Consider the following 19,754-nt stretch of genomic DNA (forward strand, 5'->3'; position numbering starts at 1 on the left):
ACATGACCCCACTATGGAAAGGTGAGTCTCTCAGGAACACATACAGGTTGGTTTGATCTAGGACACACTAACATGACCCCACTATGGAAAGGTGAGTCTCTCAGGAACACATACAGGTTGGTTTGATCTAGGACACACTAACATGACCCCACTATGGAAAGGTGAGTCTCTCAGGAACACATACAGGTTGGTTTGATCTAGGACACACTAACATGACCCCACTATGGAAAGGTGAGTCTCTCAGGAACAATATACAAATGAAGTGAGCATAGCCTTGCTATTGAGAAAGGATTGAAACAGGCAGAGAGAAGACTGGCTATGTGCCCACTGCCACAAAATGAGGTGGAAACTGAGCTGTACTTTCTAACCTCCTGCCAAATGTACAACGATATAAGAGACACATATTTCCCTCAGATTACAAGGACCCCAAAATAATTTGAAAACAAATATAATATTGACAAGCTCCCGTATCTGTTAGGTGAAATACCACAGTGTTCAATCATGTCAGCAGAATGTGTGACCTGTTGTGATGAGACCAGGGTAACCAGTGGAGAACAAACACCACAGTAAATAAAACCTAGGACTAGATTTATCACTTTAGTTCATTTCCCTTGACATTTGTACTTCTACTTTTTGTACACACAGCTCACGCTCTCCTACAGACACCAGCTGGCTGAGAGGGCCCTAGTGGAACCAGCTGACTGAGAGGGCCCTAGTGTAGCCAGCTGGTTGAGAGGGCACTAGTGGAGCCAGCTGGTTGAGAGGGCCCTAGTGTAGCCAGCTGGTTGAGAGGGCACTAGTGGAGCCAGCTGGTTGAGAGGGCACTAGTGTAGCCAGCTGGTTGAGAGGGCACTAGTGGAGCCAGCTGGTTGAGAGGGCACTAGTGGAGCCAGCTGGTTGAGAGGGCCCTAGTGGAGCCAGCTGGTTGAGAGGGCCCTAGTGTAGCCAGCTGGTTGAGAGGGCCCTAGTGTAGCCAGCTGGTTGAGAGGGCACTAGTGTAGCCAGCTGGTTGAGAGGGCACTAGTGTAGCCAGCTGGTTGAGAGGGCACTGTTGTAGCCAGCTGGTTGAGAGGGCACTAGTGTAGCCAGCTGGTTGAGAGGGCCCTAGTGTAGCCAGCTGGTTGAGAGGGCTCTAGTGTAGCCAGCTGGTTGAGAGGGCACTAGTGTAGCCAGCTGGTTGAGAGGGCCCTAGTGTAGCCAGCTGGTTGAGAGGGCCCTAGTGTAGCCAGCTGGTTGAGAGGGCACTAGTGTAGCCAGCTGGTTGAGAGGGCCCTAGTGTAACCAGCTGGTTGAGAGGGCACTAGTGTAGCCAGCTGGTTGAGAGGGCACTAGTGGTACCGGGGTACCGGTGCAGAGTCAATGTGCGGGTCACCGGTGTCAAGGTTATTGAGGTAATATGTACATGTAGGTAGAGTTATTAAAGTGACTATACATAGATAATAACAGAGAGTCGCAGCAGCGTAGGCGAAGGGGGGGACAATGCAAATAGTCTGGGTAGCCATTTGATTAGATGTTCAGGAGTCTTATGGCTTGGGTGTAAAAGATGTTTAGAAGCCTCTTGGACCTAGACTTGGTGCTCCGGTACCGCTTGCCGTGCGGTAGAAGAGAGAACAGTCTATGACTAGGGTGACTGGAGTCTTTGACCATTTTTATGGCCTTCCTCTGACACCGCCTGGTATAGATGTCCTGGATGGCAGGCAGCTTGACCCAGTGATGTACTGGGCCGTACGCACTACCCTCTATAGTGTCATGCGGTCAGAGGTCGATCAGTTGCCATACCAGGCAGTGATGCAAACCGTCAGGATGCTCCTCTGTCCCATAGACACATCAAGTAGTTTGGGTGTGTAGAAATACAGCTAAACCTAGGGTATGGATAAATGGGGTGTGTAGAAATACAGCTAATCCTAGGGTATGGCTAAATGGGATGTGTAGAAATACAGCTAAACCTAGGGTATGGCTAAATGGGGTGTGTAGAAATACAGCTAAACCTAGGGTATGGATAAATGGGGTGTGTAGAAATACAGCTAAACCTAGGGTATGGCTAAATGGGATGTGTAGAAATACAGCTAAACCTAGGGTATGGCTAAATGGGATGTGTAGAAATACAGCTAAACCTAGGGTATGGATAAATGGGGTGTGTAGAAATACAGCTAATCCTAGGGTATGGCTAAATGGGATGTGTAGAAATACAGCTAAACCTAGGGTATGGCTAAATGGGGTGTGTAGAAATACAGCTAAACCTAGGGTATGGCTAAATGGGGTGTGTAGAAATACAGCTAAACCTAGGGTATGACTAAATGGGGTGTGTATAAATCCCCCCACCAGTTGAAGCTAATTTACTGTTCATAAAAACTCTAAAATAAAGTTGTAAAAAATAGGTATTGTAAAGTCTTTCGTCGTTGGATGGAAGAGAGGAGGACCAAATCGCAGCGTAGTACGTTTCCATACTTATTGGAACACTTATTAAACACGAACAAAACAATAAACAGAATGAAACCAACGACGCTACAGACCTGAACCTGTGAACCTAGTGAAAACAAAGAACGCAATGAACAGGAACAATCACCCACAAACAAACAGTGAACACAGCCTACCTAAATATGGTTCCCAATCAGAAACAACGTAAAACACCTGCCTCTGATTGAGAACCATATCAGGCCAATCAGACACACCTAAACCAATGAGACACAAAACATAGAATATACCCACCCAGCTCACGTCCTGACCAACTAAACAAAGACTAAACAAAGGAAATAAGGTCAGGAGCGTGACAGGTATTATGTGAACAATAGATTAGTAAGAGGAAAAAACAACAGTAAAAAGACAGTGAATAATAACAATAGTGAGGCAAAATACAGTAGAGAGGTTATATACAGTAGAGGCTATATACAGTAGAGAGGCTATATACAGTAGAGAGGCTATATACAGTAGAGAGGCTATATACAGTAGTGAGACTATATACAGTAGTGAGACTATATACAGTAGTGAGACTATATACAGTAGTGAGACTATATACAGTAGAGAGGCTATATACAGTAGAGAGGCTATATACAGTAGTGAGTGAGACTATATACAGTAGTGAGACTATATACAGTAGTGAGACTATATACAGTAGAGGCTATATACAGTAGAGAGGCTATATACAGTAGAGAGGCTATATACAGTAGAGAGGTTATACACAGTAGAGAGGCTATATACAGTAGAGGCTATATACAGTAGAGGCTATATACAGTAGAGGCTATATACAGTAGAGGCTATATACAGTAGAGGCTATATACAGTAGAGGTTATATACAGTAGAGGTTATATACAGTAGAGAGGTTATATACAGTAGAGAGGTTATATACAGTAGAGAGGCTTTATGCAGTAGTGAGGTTATATACAGTAGAGAGGTTATATACAGTAGAGAGGTTATATACAGTAGAGAGGTTATATACAGTAGAGGCTATATACAGTAGAGATGCTATATACAGTAGAGATGCTATATACAGTAGACAGGTTATATACAGTAGTGAGGCTATATACAGTAGAGAGGTTATATACAGTAGAGAGGTTATATACAGTAGAGAGGTTATATACAGTAGAGGCTATATACAGTTTTATTTGTATTTATTTATTTCACCTTTATTTAACCAGGTAGGCAAGTTGAGAACAAGTTCTCATTTACAACTGCGACCTGGCCAAGATAAAGCAAAGCAATTCGACACATACAACAACACAGAGTTACACATGGAATAAACAAAACATAGTCAATAAAACAGTAGAACAAAAGAAAACAAAAAGTCTATATACAGTGAGTGCAAATGAGGTAAGTTAAGGAAATAAATATGCCATGGTGGCGAAGTAATGACAATATTGCAATTAAACACTGGAATGGTAGATCGACAGAAGATGAATGTGCAGGTAGAGATACTGGGGTGCAAAGGAGCAAAATAAATAAATAAATACCAGTATGGGGATGAGGTAGGTAGATAGATAGATAGATAGATGGGCTGTTTACAGATGGGCTATGTACAGGTGCAGTGATCTGTAAGCTGCTCTGACAGCTGGTGCTTAAAGCTAATGAGGGAGATATGAGTCTCCAGCTTCAGAGATTTTTGGAAGGAAAGACGACCAAAAGTGGGTTTGGCGACGAGTATGAAGCGAGGGCCAACCAACGAGAGCGTACAGGTCGCAATGGTGGGTAGTGTATGGGGCTTTGGTGACAAAACGGTGTGTTTTGGTGTGTTTTTGGAGGCTATTTTATAGATGACATCACCAAAGTCGAGGATCGGTCAGTTTTACGAGGGTATGTTTGGCAGCATGAGTGAAGGAGGCTTTGTTGCGATATAGGAAGCCGATTCAATTTTGAATTGGAGATGCTTAATGTGAGTCTGGAAGGATAGTTTACAGTCTAACCAGACACCCAGGTATGTGTAGTTGTCCACGTATTCTAAATCAGAGCCGTCCAGAGTAGTGATGCTGGACGGGCGAGCAGGTGCGGGCAGTGATCGATTTAATAGCATGCATTTAGTTTTACTTGCGTTTAAGAGCAGTTGGAGGCCACGGAAGGAGAGTTGTATGGCATTGAAGCTCGTCTGGAGGTTAGTTAACACAGTGTCCAAGGAGGGGGCAGAAGTGTACAGGTAGGGGTTATGGAACCGGATGTGCTACCTGTCACAGACCTGCTGTTTTCAACTCTTAATGATCGGCTATGAAAAGCCAACTGACATTAATTCCTGATTATTATTTGACCATGCTTGTCATTTATGAACATTTTGAAAATCTTGGCTCTCTCTAATTCTCTCCTTCTCTCTTTCTTTCTCTCTCTCGGAGGACCTGAGCCCTAGGACCATACGTCAGGACTACCGGGCATGATGACTCCTTGCTGTCCCCAGTCCACCTGGCCTTGCTGCTATTCCAGTTTCAACTGTTCTGCCTGCAGTTATGGAACCGCCACCTGTCCCAGACCTGCTATTTTCAACTCTTAATGATCGGCTATGAAAAGCCAACTGAAAATTATTCATGATTATTATTTGACCATGCTTGTCACTTATGAACATTTTGAACATCTTGGCATAGTTCTGTTATAATCTCCACCCGGCACAGCCAGAAGAGGACTGGCCACCCCTCATAGCCTGGTTCCTCTCTAGGTTTTGGCCTTTCTAGGGAGTTTTTCCTAGCCACCGTGCTTCTACACCTGCATTGCTTGCTGTTTGGGGTTTTAGGCTGGGTTTCTGTACAGCACTTCGAGATATTAGCTGATGTACGAAGGGCTATATAAAATAAACTTGATTTGATTTGATTTGATACAGAATGGTGTCGTCTGCGTAGAGGTGGATCAGAGACTCACCAGCAGCAAGAGCAACATCATTGATGTATACAGAAAAGAGAGACGGCCCGAGAATTGAACCCTGTGGCACACCCATAGAGCATAGAGACTGTCAGAGGTCCGGACAACAGGCCCTCCGATTTGACACACTGAACTCTATCAGAGAAGTAGTTGGTAAACCAGGCGAGGCAATCATTTGAGAAACCAAGGCTGTTGAGTCTGCCGATAAAAATACAGTGATTGACAGAGTCGAAAGCCTTGTCCAGGTCGATGAATACGGCTGCACAGTAATGTCTCTTATCGATGGCGGTTATGATGTCGTTTAGAACCTTGAGCGTGGCTGAGGTGCACCCATGACCAGCTCGGAAACCAGATTGCATAGCGGCGAAGGTATGATGGGATTTGAAATGGTCAGTAATCTGTTGGTTAACTTGGCTTTCGAAGACCTTAGAAAGACAGGGTAGGATAGATATAGGTCTGTAGCAGTTTGGGTCAAGAGTGTCCCCCCCTTTGAAGAGGGGGATGACCGCGGCAGCTTTCCAATCTTTGGGAATCTCAGACGATACGAAAGAGAGGTTGAACAGGCTAGTAATATCGGTTGCAACAATTTCGGCAGATTATTTTAGAAAGAGAGGGTCCAGATTGTCTAGCCCGGCTGATTTGTAGGGGTCCAGACTTTTCAGCTCTTTCAGAACATCAGCTATCTGGATTAGGGTAAAGGAGAAATGGTGGGGTCTTTGGTGGGTTGCTGTGGAGGGTGCCGGGCTGTTGACCGGGGTAGTTGTAGCCAGGTGGAAAGCATGGCCAGCCGTAGAGAAATGCTAATTGAAATTCTCAATTATAGTGGATTTATCGGTGGTGACAGTGTTTCCTAGCCTCAGTGCAGTGGGCAGCTGGGAGGAGGTGCTCTTATTCTCCATGGACTTTACAGTGTCCCAGAACTTTTTTGAGTTAGTACTACAGGATGCAAATTTCTGTTTGAAAAAGCTAGCCTTAGCTTTTCTAACTGCCTGTGTATATTTGTTCCTAATTTCCCTGAAAAGTTGCATATCACAGGGGGTATTCGATGCTCATGCAGAACGGCATAGGATGTTTTTGTGCTGGTCAAGGGCAGACAGGTCTGGAGTGAACCAAGGACTATATCTATTCCTAGTTCTACATTTTTTGAGAGGGGCATGCTTATTTAAGATGGTGAGGAAGGCACTTTTAAAGAATAGCCAGACATCATCTACTGATGGGATGAGGTCAATGTCATTCCAGGATACCCCGGCCAAGCTGGAGAGAGATATAGTCTCTAGAGATGTTTAAACCAGGTGATGTCATCGCATATGTAGGAGGTGGGACAACATGGTTGTTTAAGGCATATTGAGCAGGGCTAGAGGCTGTACAGTGAAATAAGACAGTACTCACTAACCAGGACAGTAATGGACGAGGCATATTGAAATTAGAGAGAGGCATGCGTAGCCAAGTGAACATATGGGTCCAGTGAGTGGTTGGGCTGGCTGGGGACACGTCGATTCAGACGGTTAGCAGGCCGATGCTAACAAGCTAACAGTTAGTAGGCCGGGGCTAAACAAGCTAGCAGCTAGTAGACTGGGGCAAGCTAGCAGTTAGCAGGCCGGGTTAGCAAGCAAGCAGTTACCAAGGGCTAGCAGTTAGCAGACCGGGCAGGCAAGCTAGCAGTTAGCAGACCGGGTTAGCAAGCAAGCAGATAGCAGGGGCTAGAAAGTTAGCCTTTGGGGGACGTCGCGATAGGGGTAAGTCTGTTTTTGCCTCTTCGTGCGGTGACGTCGATATACTAGTCGTGGAATTAGTAGGGTTCCAAGTAGCTCTAGGTAGCTAGCAGGCCTAGCTGGTTAGCATAATTGGCCTTCAGCGGGCGTCGCGCCTGAGGGGCCTGTTGGAATCCTCGGGCAGATTATGTCGGTATTCCAGTCGTAGGGGATCTGCGGGGTTCCGTGCCCCGTACCGGCTGTAGAAGGGGTCTGGATATTATAGCCCAGGAGTATACTTTGGTGGTAGCACAGGAGCCCTGGCCGGGCTAGCTTCAAGCTAATTGGTGCTTGCTCTGGGATGGAAACGCTAGCCAGGAGTAGTCATCCGGGATTGCGGTTAGCTAGTTGTGAAGATCCAGATGAAAATGTTCAGTTTGCGGTAGGAATCCGGGGATAAAAATAACAGGTCCGTTATGCTCTGATTAGAGTCACGTTGTTCGAACTGGCGAGAGCTTTCCGAGCTGAAGGTTAGCTGATGACCGCTGGCAATGGTTTGCTGACTGATAGCTGGTAGTTAGCTGGCTAGCTTCAGTCGAGGAATTCCAGATCCGAAGTAAATCTAAATACTTTAGGGAAAAAAAGCAGATCCACGCCACATTGGGTGAGGCGGGTTGCAGTTGAGTATTTAGATGTTGAGGTTTAGCAAAATATTTTAAAGGATATGCGACGAAAAAGATGTAAAACGATACATACAAGGGACACGACAGGACAAAGACGTCTGACTGCTACGCCATCTTGGAACAATTGAGAGGCTATATACAGTAGAGAGTAGAGACAGTAGAGAGGCTATATACAGTAGAGAGGTTATATACAGTAGAGGCTATATACAGTAGAGAGGTTATATACACTAGAGAGGCTATTTACAGTAGAGAGGCTATATAGGGGTAGAGAAGTTATATACAGTAGAGAGGCTATATACAGTAGAGAGGCTATATACAGTAGAGAGGCTATATACAGTAGAGAGGCTATATACAGTAGAGAGGCGATATACAGTAGAGAGGTGATATACAGTAGAGAGGTTATATACAGTAGAGAGGCTATGTACAGTAGAGAGGCTATGTACAGTAGAGAGGCTATATACAATAGAGTGGCTATATACAGTAGTGAGGCTATATACAGTAGAGAGGCTATATATAATAGAGAGGCTATATACAGTAGTGAGGCTATATACAGTAGTGAGGCTATATACAGTAGTGAGGCTATATACAGTAGAGAGGCTACATACAGTAGCGAGGCTATATACAGTAGAGAGGCTATATCTTCATCGGGATAGGGGGCAGTGTTTCCACTTTGAACAAATTGCCTGCCCAAACGAAATTTCCTCCTACTCTGTCCCAGAAGGTAATACATGCATATTATTATTACTATTGTATAGAAAACACCCTGAAGTTTCTAAAACTGTTTGAATTATTTCTGTAAGTATAACAGAACTCATTTGGCAGACAAAAACCTGAGAAGAGGTCAAAACAGGAAATGAGAACTCGATTTTCAAAACACTAGATGTCGCCGTCTTTAGATTTTAGTCTTATTATTCTACTATAAAGGAGGGGCTCATAGGAGCTGTTTTAGTGAGTGGTCGTCAGAATTCTCAGTCTGGATTTGCGAGCGAGGGAGAGAGAGAGCTCTCGTTCCAATGCTCTTTCTTCAGACAATGAAATTCTCCGGTTGGATCCTTATTGATGATTCATGTAAAACACATACTAAATATGGATTGCAAACATCATTTGACCTGTTTCTACGACCTGTAACGGAACTTTTTGAGTTTTTATCAGGAGGGATTTCTCGTGCGTCATGAAAATGGATTCCTGGGCTGAACATACTAACAACAAGTGGCTAAATGATGGGCTTTATGGAACCTTTCAGTCATTTCTGTTGATCTGGGAATCCTGGGAGTGCCTTCTGATGAAGTTATTCGAAGGTAAGTGCATATTTATAGTGTTTTTGTAGCTTTTGTTGACGCCAAAATGGCAACTATTTCTTTGGCTGGATTGTGCTCTAAACGCCGTTCTCAGATGAATCTTTTTCCGTAAAGTTTATTTTGAAATCTGACACAGCGGTTGCATAGAGGATAAGTTTATCTTTAATTATGTGAATAACACTTGCATCTTTTATCAATGTTTATTATGAGTATTTCTGCAAAATCACCAGATGTTTTGTAATCAAAACATTACTGCACGTAACGCGCCAATGTAAACTGAGATTTTTTATATATATATATATGCACATTATCGAACAAAACATAAATGTATTGTGTAACATGATGTTATATGACTCATCTGATGAAGAATTTCAAAGGTTAGTGATTAATTCTATCTCTATTTGGGGGTTTTGTGAAAGTACCTGTGCTGTGAAAGAAATGTCTGTGCTTTTTTTGGATTTGGTGGTGAGCTAACATAAATATACGTGGTGTTTTCGCTGTAAAACATTTTATAAATCGGACATGTTGGCTGGATTCACAAGATGAAGGGCTAGACAGGATATACAGGCACTGGTTAGTCGGGCTAATTGAGGTAGTATGTGCAAGAATGTATAGTTAAGGTGACTATGCACATATGATAAACAGAAAGTACCAGCAGCGTAAAAGTCCGGGTAACCATTTGATGACCTGTTCAGGAGTCTTACGGATTGGGGGTAAAAACTGTTGATAAGCCTTTTGGTCCTAGACTTGGCCCTCCAGTAACGCTTGCCGTGCGGTGGTAGAGAGAACAGTCTATGACTAGGGTGGCTGGTTCTTTGACTATTGTTTAGGGCCTTCCTCTGACACCGTGCAGCTTAGCCCCAGTGATGTACTGGGCCATACTGGCACTACCCTCTGTAGGGCCTTGCGGTTGGAGGCTGAGCAGTTACCATACCAGGCAGTGATGCAACCAGTCAGGATGCTCTCGATGATGCAGCTGTAGTACCTTTTGAGGATCTGAGGACCCATGCCAAATCTTTTTAGTTTCCTGAGTGGGAAACTACTGAGCACTTCATGGCTACGGACGTGAGTGCTACGGGTCTGTAGTCATTTAGGCAGGTTGCCTTAGTCTTCTTGGGCACAGGGACTATGGTGGTCTGCTTGAAACATGTTGGTATTACAGACTCAATCAGGGACATGTTGAAAATGTCAGTGAAGACACCTGCCAGTTGGTCAGCACAAGCACGGAGCACACATCCTGGTAATCTGTCTGGCTCTGCGGCCTTGTGAATGTTGACCTGTTTAAATGTCTTACTCACATCGACTACTGAGAGCGTGATCACACAGTCATCCAGAACAGCTGGTGCTCTCATGCATGCCTCAGTGTGGCTTGCCTCGAAGCGAGCACAGAAGTGATTTAGCTCATCTTTTAGGCTCCTCTCACTGGGAAGCTTGCGGAAGTGCTTCCTTTGTAGTCTGTAATAGTTTGCAAGCCCTGCCACAAGCCCTGCGTTGGAGCTGGTGTAGTACGATTCAGTCTTAGCCCTGTATTGGCGTTTTGCCTGTTTGATGGTTCGTCGGAGGCATAGCAGGATTTCTTATCAGCTTCCGGGTTAGAGTCCAGCACCTTGACAGCGGCAGCTCTACCCTTTAGCTCAGTGCGAATGTTTCCTGTAATTCATGGCTTCTGGTTGAGGTATGTACGTACAGCTACTGTGGGGATGATGTCCCTGATGAAGATATTTATAAAGCCAGTAAATGATGTGGTGTACTCCTCAATGCAATCGGAAGAATCCCGGAACATGTTCCAGTCTGTGATAGCAAAACAGTCCTGTAGTTTAGCATCTGCTTCATCTGACCACTTTTTAAAAAACCCGAGTCACTGGTGCTTCCTGCTTTAATTTTAGCTTGTAAGCAGGAATCAGGAGGATAGTATTGTGGTCAGATTTACCAAATGGAGGGCAAGGGAGAGCTTTGTATGTGTCTCTGTGTGTGGAGTACAGGTGATCTAGTTTTTTTCACTCTGGTTGCGCATTTAACATGTTGATAGAAATTAGGTAAAACTGATTTAAGTTTCCCAGCATTAAAGTCTCCGGCCACTAGGAGCGCCACCTCTGGGTGAGCGGTTTCCTGTTTGCTCTTTTCCTTATACAGCTGACTGAGTGCGGTCTTAGTACCAGCATCCGTCTGTAGTGGTAAATAAACAGCCACGAAGAGTATAGATGAAAACTCTCTTGGCAAATAATGTGGTCTACAGTTTATCATAAGATACTCTACTTCAGGCGAGCAAAATCTAGAGACTTCCTTAGATTTCGTGCACCAGCTGTTGTTCACAGATATGCACAGACCGCCCCCCTCGTCTTACTGTGCTGTTCTATCTAGCTGGTGCAGCGTATATCCTGCTAGCTGAATATCCATGTCATCATTCAGCCACGATTCCGTGAAACATAAGATGTTACAGTTATTGATGTGCAGTTGGATATTCGTGTTCGTACGTCGTCTAATTTATTGTCCAATGATTGTATGTTGGCGAGTAATATTGACGGTAACGGCAGCTTTCCCACTCGCCTTCTGTGGATCCTTACGAGGCACCTCTGTGTCCTCTGTACCTGCGTCTCTTTCTATTGTCAATAATGGGGATGTGGGCCTTGTCGGGTGTAGCAGTATATCCTGTGGGCCTTGTCGGGTGTAGCAGTATATCCTGTGGGCCTTGTCGGGTGTAGCAGTATATCCTGTGGGCCTTGTCGGGTGTTGCAGTATATCCTGTGGGCCTTGTCTTGTGTAGCAGTATATCCTGTGGGCCTTGTCGGGTGTAGCAGTATATCCTGTGGGCCTTGTCTTGTGTTGCAGTATATCCTGTGGGCCTTGTCGGGTGTAGCAGTATATCCTGTGGGCCTTGTCGGGTGTTGCAGTATATCCTGTGGGCCTTGTCGGGTGTTGCAGTATATCCTGTGGGCCTTGTCGGGTGTAGCAGTATATCCTGTGGGCCTTGTCGGGTGTAGCAGTATATCCTGTGGGCCTTGTCGGGTGTAGCAGTATATCCTGTGGGCCTTGTCTTGTGTTCTCAGTATATCCTGTGGGCCTTGTCTTGTGTTCTCAGTATATCCTGTGGGCCTTGTCGGGTGTAGCAGTATATCCTGTGGGCCTTGTCGGGTGTAGCAGTATATCCTGTGGGCCTTGTCGGGTGTAGCAGTATATCCTGTGGGCCTTGTCGGGTGTAGCAGTATATCCTGTGGACCTTGTCGGGTGTAGCAGTATATCCTGTGGGCCTTGTCGGGTGTAGCAGTATATCCTGTGGGCCTTGTCGGGTGTAGCAGTATATCCTGTGGGCCTTGTCGGGTGTAGCAGTATATCCTGTGGGCCTTGTCGGGTGTTGCAGTATATCCTGTGGGCCTTGTCGGGTGTAGCAGTATATCCTGTGGGCCTTGTCGGGTGTAGCAGTATATCCTGTGGGCCTTGTCGGGTGTAGCAGTATATCCTGTGGGCCTTGTCGGGTGTAGCAGTATATCCTGTGGGCCTTGTCGGGTGTAGCAGTATATCCTGTGGGCCTTGTCGGGTGTAGCAGTATATCCTGTGGGCCTTGTCGGGTGTAGCAGTATATCCTGTGCTTCCTGCTTGTTGAAGAAAACATCTCAGTCTAATCCGAGGTGAGTGATCGCTGTCCTGATGTCCTGATGTCCTGATGTCCAGATGTCCTGATGTCCTGATGTCCTGATGTCCAGATGTCCTGATGTCCTGATGTCCTGATGTCCAGAAGCTCTTTCTTGCCGTAAGAGATGGTGGCGAAACATTATGTACAAAATAAGTTACAAATAACACAAACACCCCCCTCATAAGAGTACAACTGGTTAGTCGCCCGTAAAACTGCTGCCATGTCTTCAGGCGCCATTATATTTTATAACAATAAAAGAGAAGAAGAAAAACCTCTTCAACTAGTTTCCTATAGATATGACAATAACATCAGCATGTAACAGTGCCAGCCACCCTCCCTCACAGGGCAACATGAGTAGTGGACCTACAGTCACTGAGACAACATATGTTGATATCAGGCTTAAGCAGGACATCTGGAACAAGAGGAGAGAAAAAGAAAACGTAGCTCCTCAACTACTTTCCTCATTTAGATATGACAATAACATGACATGTGACAGTGGTAGTGAGTAGAGACGTTCACTGAGATAACACTCACATACAAAAGCATTCTGGGATATTTAAATTGTATTTGATTCCTTCTTGACTGAGTGATCTATTGTGCAAAGCAGACTTCCAAGCTATACAGTCATCGTGAGAGGCTGGCAGAGGAGAGGCTGCAAACAGAAACACCTTTGATGAGGGGACTGATCATCATCACATAGATCTGTGGGAAATCTGTCAATGACAAAGTTATAAGTCTGGTTCATGTTCAGTTACCTGTGATGGTGAGGGAGAGGAGCTCACTCTCAGAGGAGAAGTTATGAGAGAAAACATAATTGTCATAAACACAGCTGTAGTTCCCTTGGTGGGAGTCATCTGCAGCAGGGAAGAGGAAGGCAGCAGAGTGATTGACAGCTGGCTGGGTCTGGGTTCTGTTGGAGCCGGTGAACGTGAGGAGGAAGGAGCCTCCTGGGTACTGTGGCTGAGTGGAGCAGGTGATGGTGAAGCTGTAGCCCCTGAACACCTCGGGCCCCTGGTGGCCCCTGGAGACCCCTCCCATTGATTCAGTCAGGGAGATATCAGGCTGAACCAGGTGATCTGTAACAAATCAAACCAAAGTTTGTTTGTCATGCGCCCCCGAATACAACAGGTGTAGACCTGACAGTGAAATGCTTACTTACAGGCCCTAACCAACAGTGCAATTTTTAAGTAAAAAAAAGATATTATGTGAACAATAGATTAGTAAGGGGAAAAAACAACAGTAAAAAGACAGTGAATAATAACAGCAGCGAGGCAAAATACAGTAGAGAGACTATATACAGTAGCGATGCTATATACAGTTGCGAGGCTATATACAGTGGCGAGGCTATATACAGTAGAGAGGCTATATACAGTAGAGAGGCTATATACGGTAGAGAGGCTATATACAGTAGAGGTTAAATACAGTAGGGAGGCTATGACAGTAGCGAGGCTATATACAGTAGAGAGGCTATAACAGTAGCGAGGCTATATACAGTAGAGAGGCTATATACAGTAGAGAGGCTATATACAGCAGAGAGGCTATACACAGTAGTGAGGCTATATACAGTAGTGAGGCTATATACAGTAGAGAGGCTATATACAGTAGGGAGGCTATATACGGTAGAGAGGCTATATACAGTAGAGGTTAAATACAGAAGGGAGGCTATGACAGTAGCGAGGCTATATACAGTAGAGAGGCTATAACAGTAGAGAGACGATAGACAGTAGAGATTTTATATACAGTAGAGAGGCTATATACAGAAGTGAGGCTATATACAGTAGAGAGGCTATATACAGTGGCGAGGCTATATACAGTAGAGAGGCTATATACAGTGGCGAGGCTATATACAGTAGAGAGGCTATATACAGTAGTGAGGCTATATACAGTAGAGAGGCTATATACAGTAGTGAGGCTATATACAGTAGAGAGGCTATATACGGTAGAGAGGCTATATACAGTAGAGGTTAAATACAGTAGGGAGTCTATGACAGTAGCGAGGCTATATACAGTAGAGAGGCTATATACAGTAGGGAGGCGATAACAGTAGCGAGGCTATATACAGTAGAGAGGCTATATACAGTAGAGAGGCTATACACAGTAGTGAGGCTATATACAGTAGTGAGGCTATATACAGTAGTGAGGCTATATACAGTAGAGAGGCTATATACAGTAGGGAGGCTATAACAGTAGCGTGGCTATATACAGCAGAGAGGCTATATACAGTAGTGAGACTATACACAGTAGATAGACGATAGACAGTAGTGAGGCTATATACAGTAGTGAGGCTATATACAGTAGAGAGGCTATATACAGTAGTGAGGCTATATACAGTAGAGAGGCTATATACAGTAGAGAGGCTATATACAGTAGTGAGGCTATATACAGTAGAGAGGCTATATACAGTAGAGAGGCTATATACAGTAGAGAGGCTATATAGAGTAGTGAGGCTATATACAGTCGAGAGGCTATATACAGTGGCGAGGCTATATACAGTAGTGAGGCGATACACAGTAGAGAGGCTATATACAGTAGTGAGGCTATATACAGTAGTGAGGCTATATACAGTAGAGAGGCTATATACAGTAGTGAGGCTATATACAGTAGAGAGGCTATATACAGTAGAGAGGCTATATAGAGTAGTGAGGCTATATACAGTCGAGAGGCTATGTACAGTCGAGAGGCTATGTACAGTAGAGAGGCTATATACAGTAGTGAGGCTATATACAGTAGCGAGGCTATATACAGTAGCGAGGCTATATACAGGCACTGGTTAGTCGGGCTAATTGAGGTTGTATGTGCAAGAATGTATAGTTAAGGTGACTATGCACATATGATAAACAGAAAGTATCAGCAGCGTTAAAGTCCGGGTAACCATTTGATGACCTGTTCAGGAGTCTTACGGATTGGGGGTAAAAACTGTTGATAAGCCTTTTGGTCTTAGACTTGGCACTCCGGTAACGCTTGCCGTGCGGTGGTAGAGAGAACAGTCTATGACTGGGGAGGCTGGGTCTTTGACAATTGTTTAGGGCCTTCCTCTGACACCGTGCAGCTTAGCCCAAGTGATGTACTGGGCCGTACTCGCACTACCCTCTGTAGGGCCATGCGGTCGGAACCTGAGCAGTTACCATACCAGGCAGTGATGCAACCAGTCAGGATGCTCTCGATGTTGCAGCTGTAGAACCTTTTGAGGATCCGAGGACCCATGCCAAATACTTTTAGTTTCCTGAGTGGGAATAGGTTTTGTCGTGCCCTCTTTACGACTGTCTTGGTGTGTTTGGACCATTCTAGTTTGTTGGTGATGTGGACACCAAGGAACTTGAAGCTCTCAACCAGCTCCACTACAGCCCCGTCGATGAGAATGGGGGCGTGCTCGGTCCTCCTTTTCCTTTAGTCCACAATCATCTCCTTTGTCTTGGTTACGTTGAGGGACAGGTTGTTATTCTGACACCACCCGGCCAGGTCTCTGACGTCCTCCCCATAGGCTTGTCGTTGTCGTTGATCAGGCATACCACTGTTCTGTCGTCTGCAAACTTAATGATGGTGTTGGAGTCGTGCCTGGCCACGCAGTCGTGGGTGAACAGGGAGTACAGGAGGGGACTGAGCACGCACCCCTGAGGGGCTCCAGTGTTGAGGATCAGTGTGGCAGATGTGTTGCTACCTTCCCTCACTACCTGGGGGCGGCCCGTCAGGAAGTCCAGGATCCAGTTGTAGAGGGAGGTGTTTAGTCCCAAGATCCTTAGCTTAGTGATGAGCTTTGAGGGTACTATGGTGTTGAACGCTGAGCTGTAGTCAATGAACAGCATTCTCACATAGGTGTTCCTTTTGTCCAGGTGGGAAAGGGCAGTGTTAAGTGTAATAGAGATTGCATCATATTTTGCAAAGCAGAATTCCAAGCTAAACAGTCATCATGAGAGGCTGGCAGAGGAGAGGCTGCAAACAGAAACACCTTTGATGAGGGGACTGATCAACATCAGATAGATCTGTGGGAAATCTGTCAATGGCAAAGTTATAAGTCTGGTTCATGTTCAGTTACCTGTGATGGTGAGGGAGAGGAGATCGCTTTCAGAGGAGAAGTTGTGAGAGAAAACATAATTCTCATAAACACAGCTGTAGTTCCCTTGGTGGGAGTCATCTGCAGCAGGGAAGAGGAAGGCAGCAGAGTGATTGACAGCTGGCTGGGTCTGGGTTCTGTTGGAGCCGGTGAACGTGAGGAGGAAGGAGCCTCCTGGGTACTGTGGCTGAGTGGAGCAGGTGATGGTGAAGCTGTAGCCCCTGAACACCTCGGGCCCCTGGTGGCCCCTGGAGACCCCTCCCATTGAGTCAGTCAGGGAGATATCAGGCTGAACCAGGTGATCTGTAACAAATCAAATCAAAGTTTATTTGTCAGGCGCACCGAATAGAACAGGTGTAGACCTGACAGTGAAATGCTTATTTACAGGCCCTAACCAACAGTGCAATTTTTAAGTAAATAATAGATATTATGTGAACAATAGATTAGTAAGGGGAAAAAACAACAGTAAAAAGACAGTGAATAATAGTGAGGCTATATACAGTAGAGAGGCTATATAGAGTGGCGAGGCTATATACAGTACAGAGGCTATATACAGTAGTGAGGCTATATACAGTAGAGAGGCTATATACAGTAGAGAGGCTATATACAGTAGAGAGGCTATATACAGTAGGGAGGCTATATACAGTAGGGAGGCTATATACAGTAGAGAGGCTATATACAGTAGAGAGGCTATATACAGTAGTGAGGCTATATACAGTAGAGAGGCTATATACAGTAGAGAGGCTATATACAGTAGAGAGGCTATATACAGTAGGGAGGCTATATACAGTAGCGAGGCTATATACAGTAGAGAGGTTATATACAGTAGCGAGGCTATATACAGGCACTGGTTAGTCGGGCTAATTGAGGTAGTATGTGAAAGAATGTATAGTTAAGGTGACTATGCACATATGATAAACAGAAAGTACCAGCAGCTTAAAAGTCCGGGTTGCCATTTGATGACCTGTTCAGGAGTCTTACGGATTGGGGGTAAAAACTGTTGATAAGCCTTTTGGTCCTAGACTTGGCCCTCCGGTAACGCTTGCCGTGCAGTGGTAGAGAGAACAGTCTATGACTGGGGTGGCTGGTTCGTTGACAATTGTTTAGGGCCTTCCTCTGACACCGTGCAGCTTAGCCCCAGTGATGTACTGGGCCGTACTGGCACTACCCTCTGTAGGGCCTTGCGGTCGGAACCTGAGCAGTTACCATACCAGGCAGTGATGCAACCAGTCAGGATGCTCTCGATGTTGCAGCTGTAGAACCTTTTGAGGATCCGAGGACCCATGCCAAATACTTTTAGTTTCCTGAGTGGGAATAGGTTTTGTCGTGCCCTCTTTACGACTGTCTTGGTGTGTTTGGACCATTCTAGTTTGTTGGTGATGTGGACACCAAGGAACTTGAAGCTCTCAACCAGCTCCACTACAGCCCCGTCGATGAGAATGGGGGCGTGCTCGGTCCTCCTTTTCCTTTAGTTCACAATCATCTCCTTAGTCTTGGTTACGTTGAGGGACAGGTTGTTATTCTGACACCACCCGGCCAGGTCTCTGACGTCCTCCCCATAGGCTTGTCGTTGTCGTTGATCAGGCATACCACTGTTCTGTCGTCTGCAAACTTAATGATGGTGTTGGAGTCGTGCCTGGCCACGCAGTCGTGGGTGAACAGGGAGTACAGGAGGGGACTGAGCACGCACCCCTGAGGGGCTCCAGTGTTGAGGATCAGTGTGGCAGATGTGTTGCTACCTTCCCTCACTACCTGGGGGCGGCCCGTCAGGAAGTCCAGGATCCAGTTGTAGAGGGAGGTGTTTAGTCCCAAGATCCTTAGCTTAGTGATGAGCTTTGAGGGTACTATGGTGTTGAACGCTGAGCTGTAGTCAATGAACAGCATTCTCACATAGGTGTTCCTTTTGTCCAGGTGGGAAAGGGCAGTGTTAAGTGTAATAGAGATTGCATCATATTTTGCAAAGCAGAATTCCAAGCTAAACAGTCATCATGAGAGGCTGGCAGAGGAGAGGCTGCAAACAGAAACACCTTTGATGAGGGGACTGATCAACATCAGATAGATCTGTGGGAAATCTGTCAATGGCAAAGTTATAAGTCTGGTTCATGTTCAGTTACCTGTGATGGTGAGGGAGAGGAGATCGCTTTCAGAGGAGAAGTTGTGAGAGAAAACATAATTCTCATAAACACAGCTGTAGTTCCCTTGGTGGGAGTCATCTGCAGCAGGGAAGAGGAAGGCAGCAGAGTGATTGACAGCTGGCTGGGTCTGGGTTCTGTTGGAGCCGGTGAACGTGAGGAGGAAGGAGCCTCCTGGGTACTGTGGCTGAGTGGAGCAGGTGATGGTGAAGCTGTAGCCCCTGAACACCTCGGGCCCCTGGTGGCCCCTGGAGACCCCTCCCATTGAGTCAGTCAGGGAGATATCAGGCTGAACCAGGTGATCTGTAACAAATCAAATCAAAGTTTATTTGTCAGGCGCACCGAATAGAACAGGTGTAGACCTGACAGTGAAATGCTTATTTACAGGCCCTAACCAACAGTGCAATTTTTAAGTAAATAATAGATATTATGTGAACAATAGATTAGTAAGGGGGAAAAACAACAGTAAAAAGACAGTGAATAATAGTGAGGCTATATACAGTAGAGAGGCTATATAGAGTGGCGAGGCTATATACAGTGGCGAGGCTATATACAGTGGCAAGGCTATATATAGTAGTGAGGCTATATACAGTAGAGAGGCTATATATAGTAGTGAGGCTATATACAGTAGAGAGGCTATATACAGTAGAGAGGCTATATACAGTAGAGAGGCTATATACAGTAGCGAGGCTATATACAGTAGAGAGGCTATATACAGTAGTGAGGCTATATACAGTAGCGAGGCTATATACAGTAGAGAGGCTATATACAGTAGAGAGGCTATATACAGTAGAGAGGCTATATACAGTAGCGAGGCTATATACAGTAGCGAGGCTATATACAGGCACTGGTTAGTCGGGCTAATTGAGGTTGTATGTGCAAGAATGTATGTTGAGGACCAGGGGGTGCTATTTTCACTTTTGGGTAAAATCGTATG

General features: G+C 45.3%; 1 protein-coding gene across 1 annotated transcript; it reads right to left on the reverse strand.

Annotated features, from left to right (window-relative positions):
• Positions 1-13,276: 13,276 nt before the first annotated feature.
• On the reverse strand, positions 13,277-19,118 carry LOC129856058 (leukocyte immunoglobulin-like receptor subfamily B member 3-like). The gene is made up of 3 exons (XM_055924194.1): positions 18,800-19,118; positions 16,668-16,988; positions 13,277-13,710 (listed from the first exon to the last, which is right to left on the reverse strand). Exons 1-3 carry the CDS (start codon positions 19,080-19,082, stop codon positions 13,382-13,384), a joined length of 933 nt encoding a protein of 310 aa, XP_055780169.1. The 5' UTR covers positions 19,083-19,118; the 3' UTR covers positions 13,277-13,381.
• Between the last annotated feature and the right edge of the window lie 636 nt (positions 19,119-19,754).

This window comes from Salvelinus fontinalis, chromosome 5, assembly GCF_029448725.1.
Source record: "Salvelinus fontinalis isolate EN_2023a chromosome 5, ASM2944872v1, whole genome shotgun sequence".
Classification (NCBI taxonomy): domain Eukaryota; kingdom Metazoa; phylum Chordata; class Actinopteri; order Salmoniformes; family Salmonidae; genus Salvelinus; species Salvelinus fontinalis.

Bases quoted from the DNA above. Each gene is read 5' to 3' on its own strand.
- LOC129856058 (XM_055924194.1), bottom strand. From the start codon at position 19,082: ATGGGAGGGGTCTCCAGGGGCCACCAGGGGCCCGAGGTGTTCAGGGGC. The intron at 16,989-18,799 runs GTAACTGAACAT...GATTTGTTACAG, and splicing joins CCTCTCCCTCACCATCACAG to ATCACCTGGTTCAGCCTGAT. The intron at 13,711-16,667 runs GTAACTGAACAT...GATTTGTTACAG, and splicing joins CCTCTCCCTCACCATCACAG to ATCACCTGGTTCAGCCTGAT.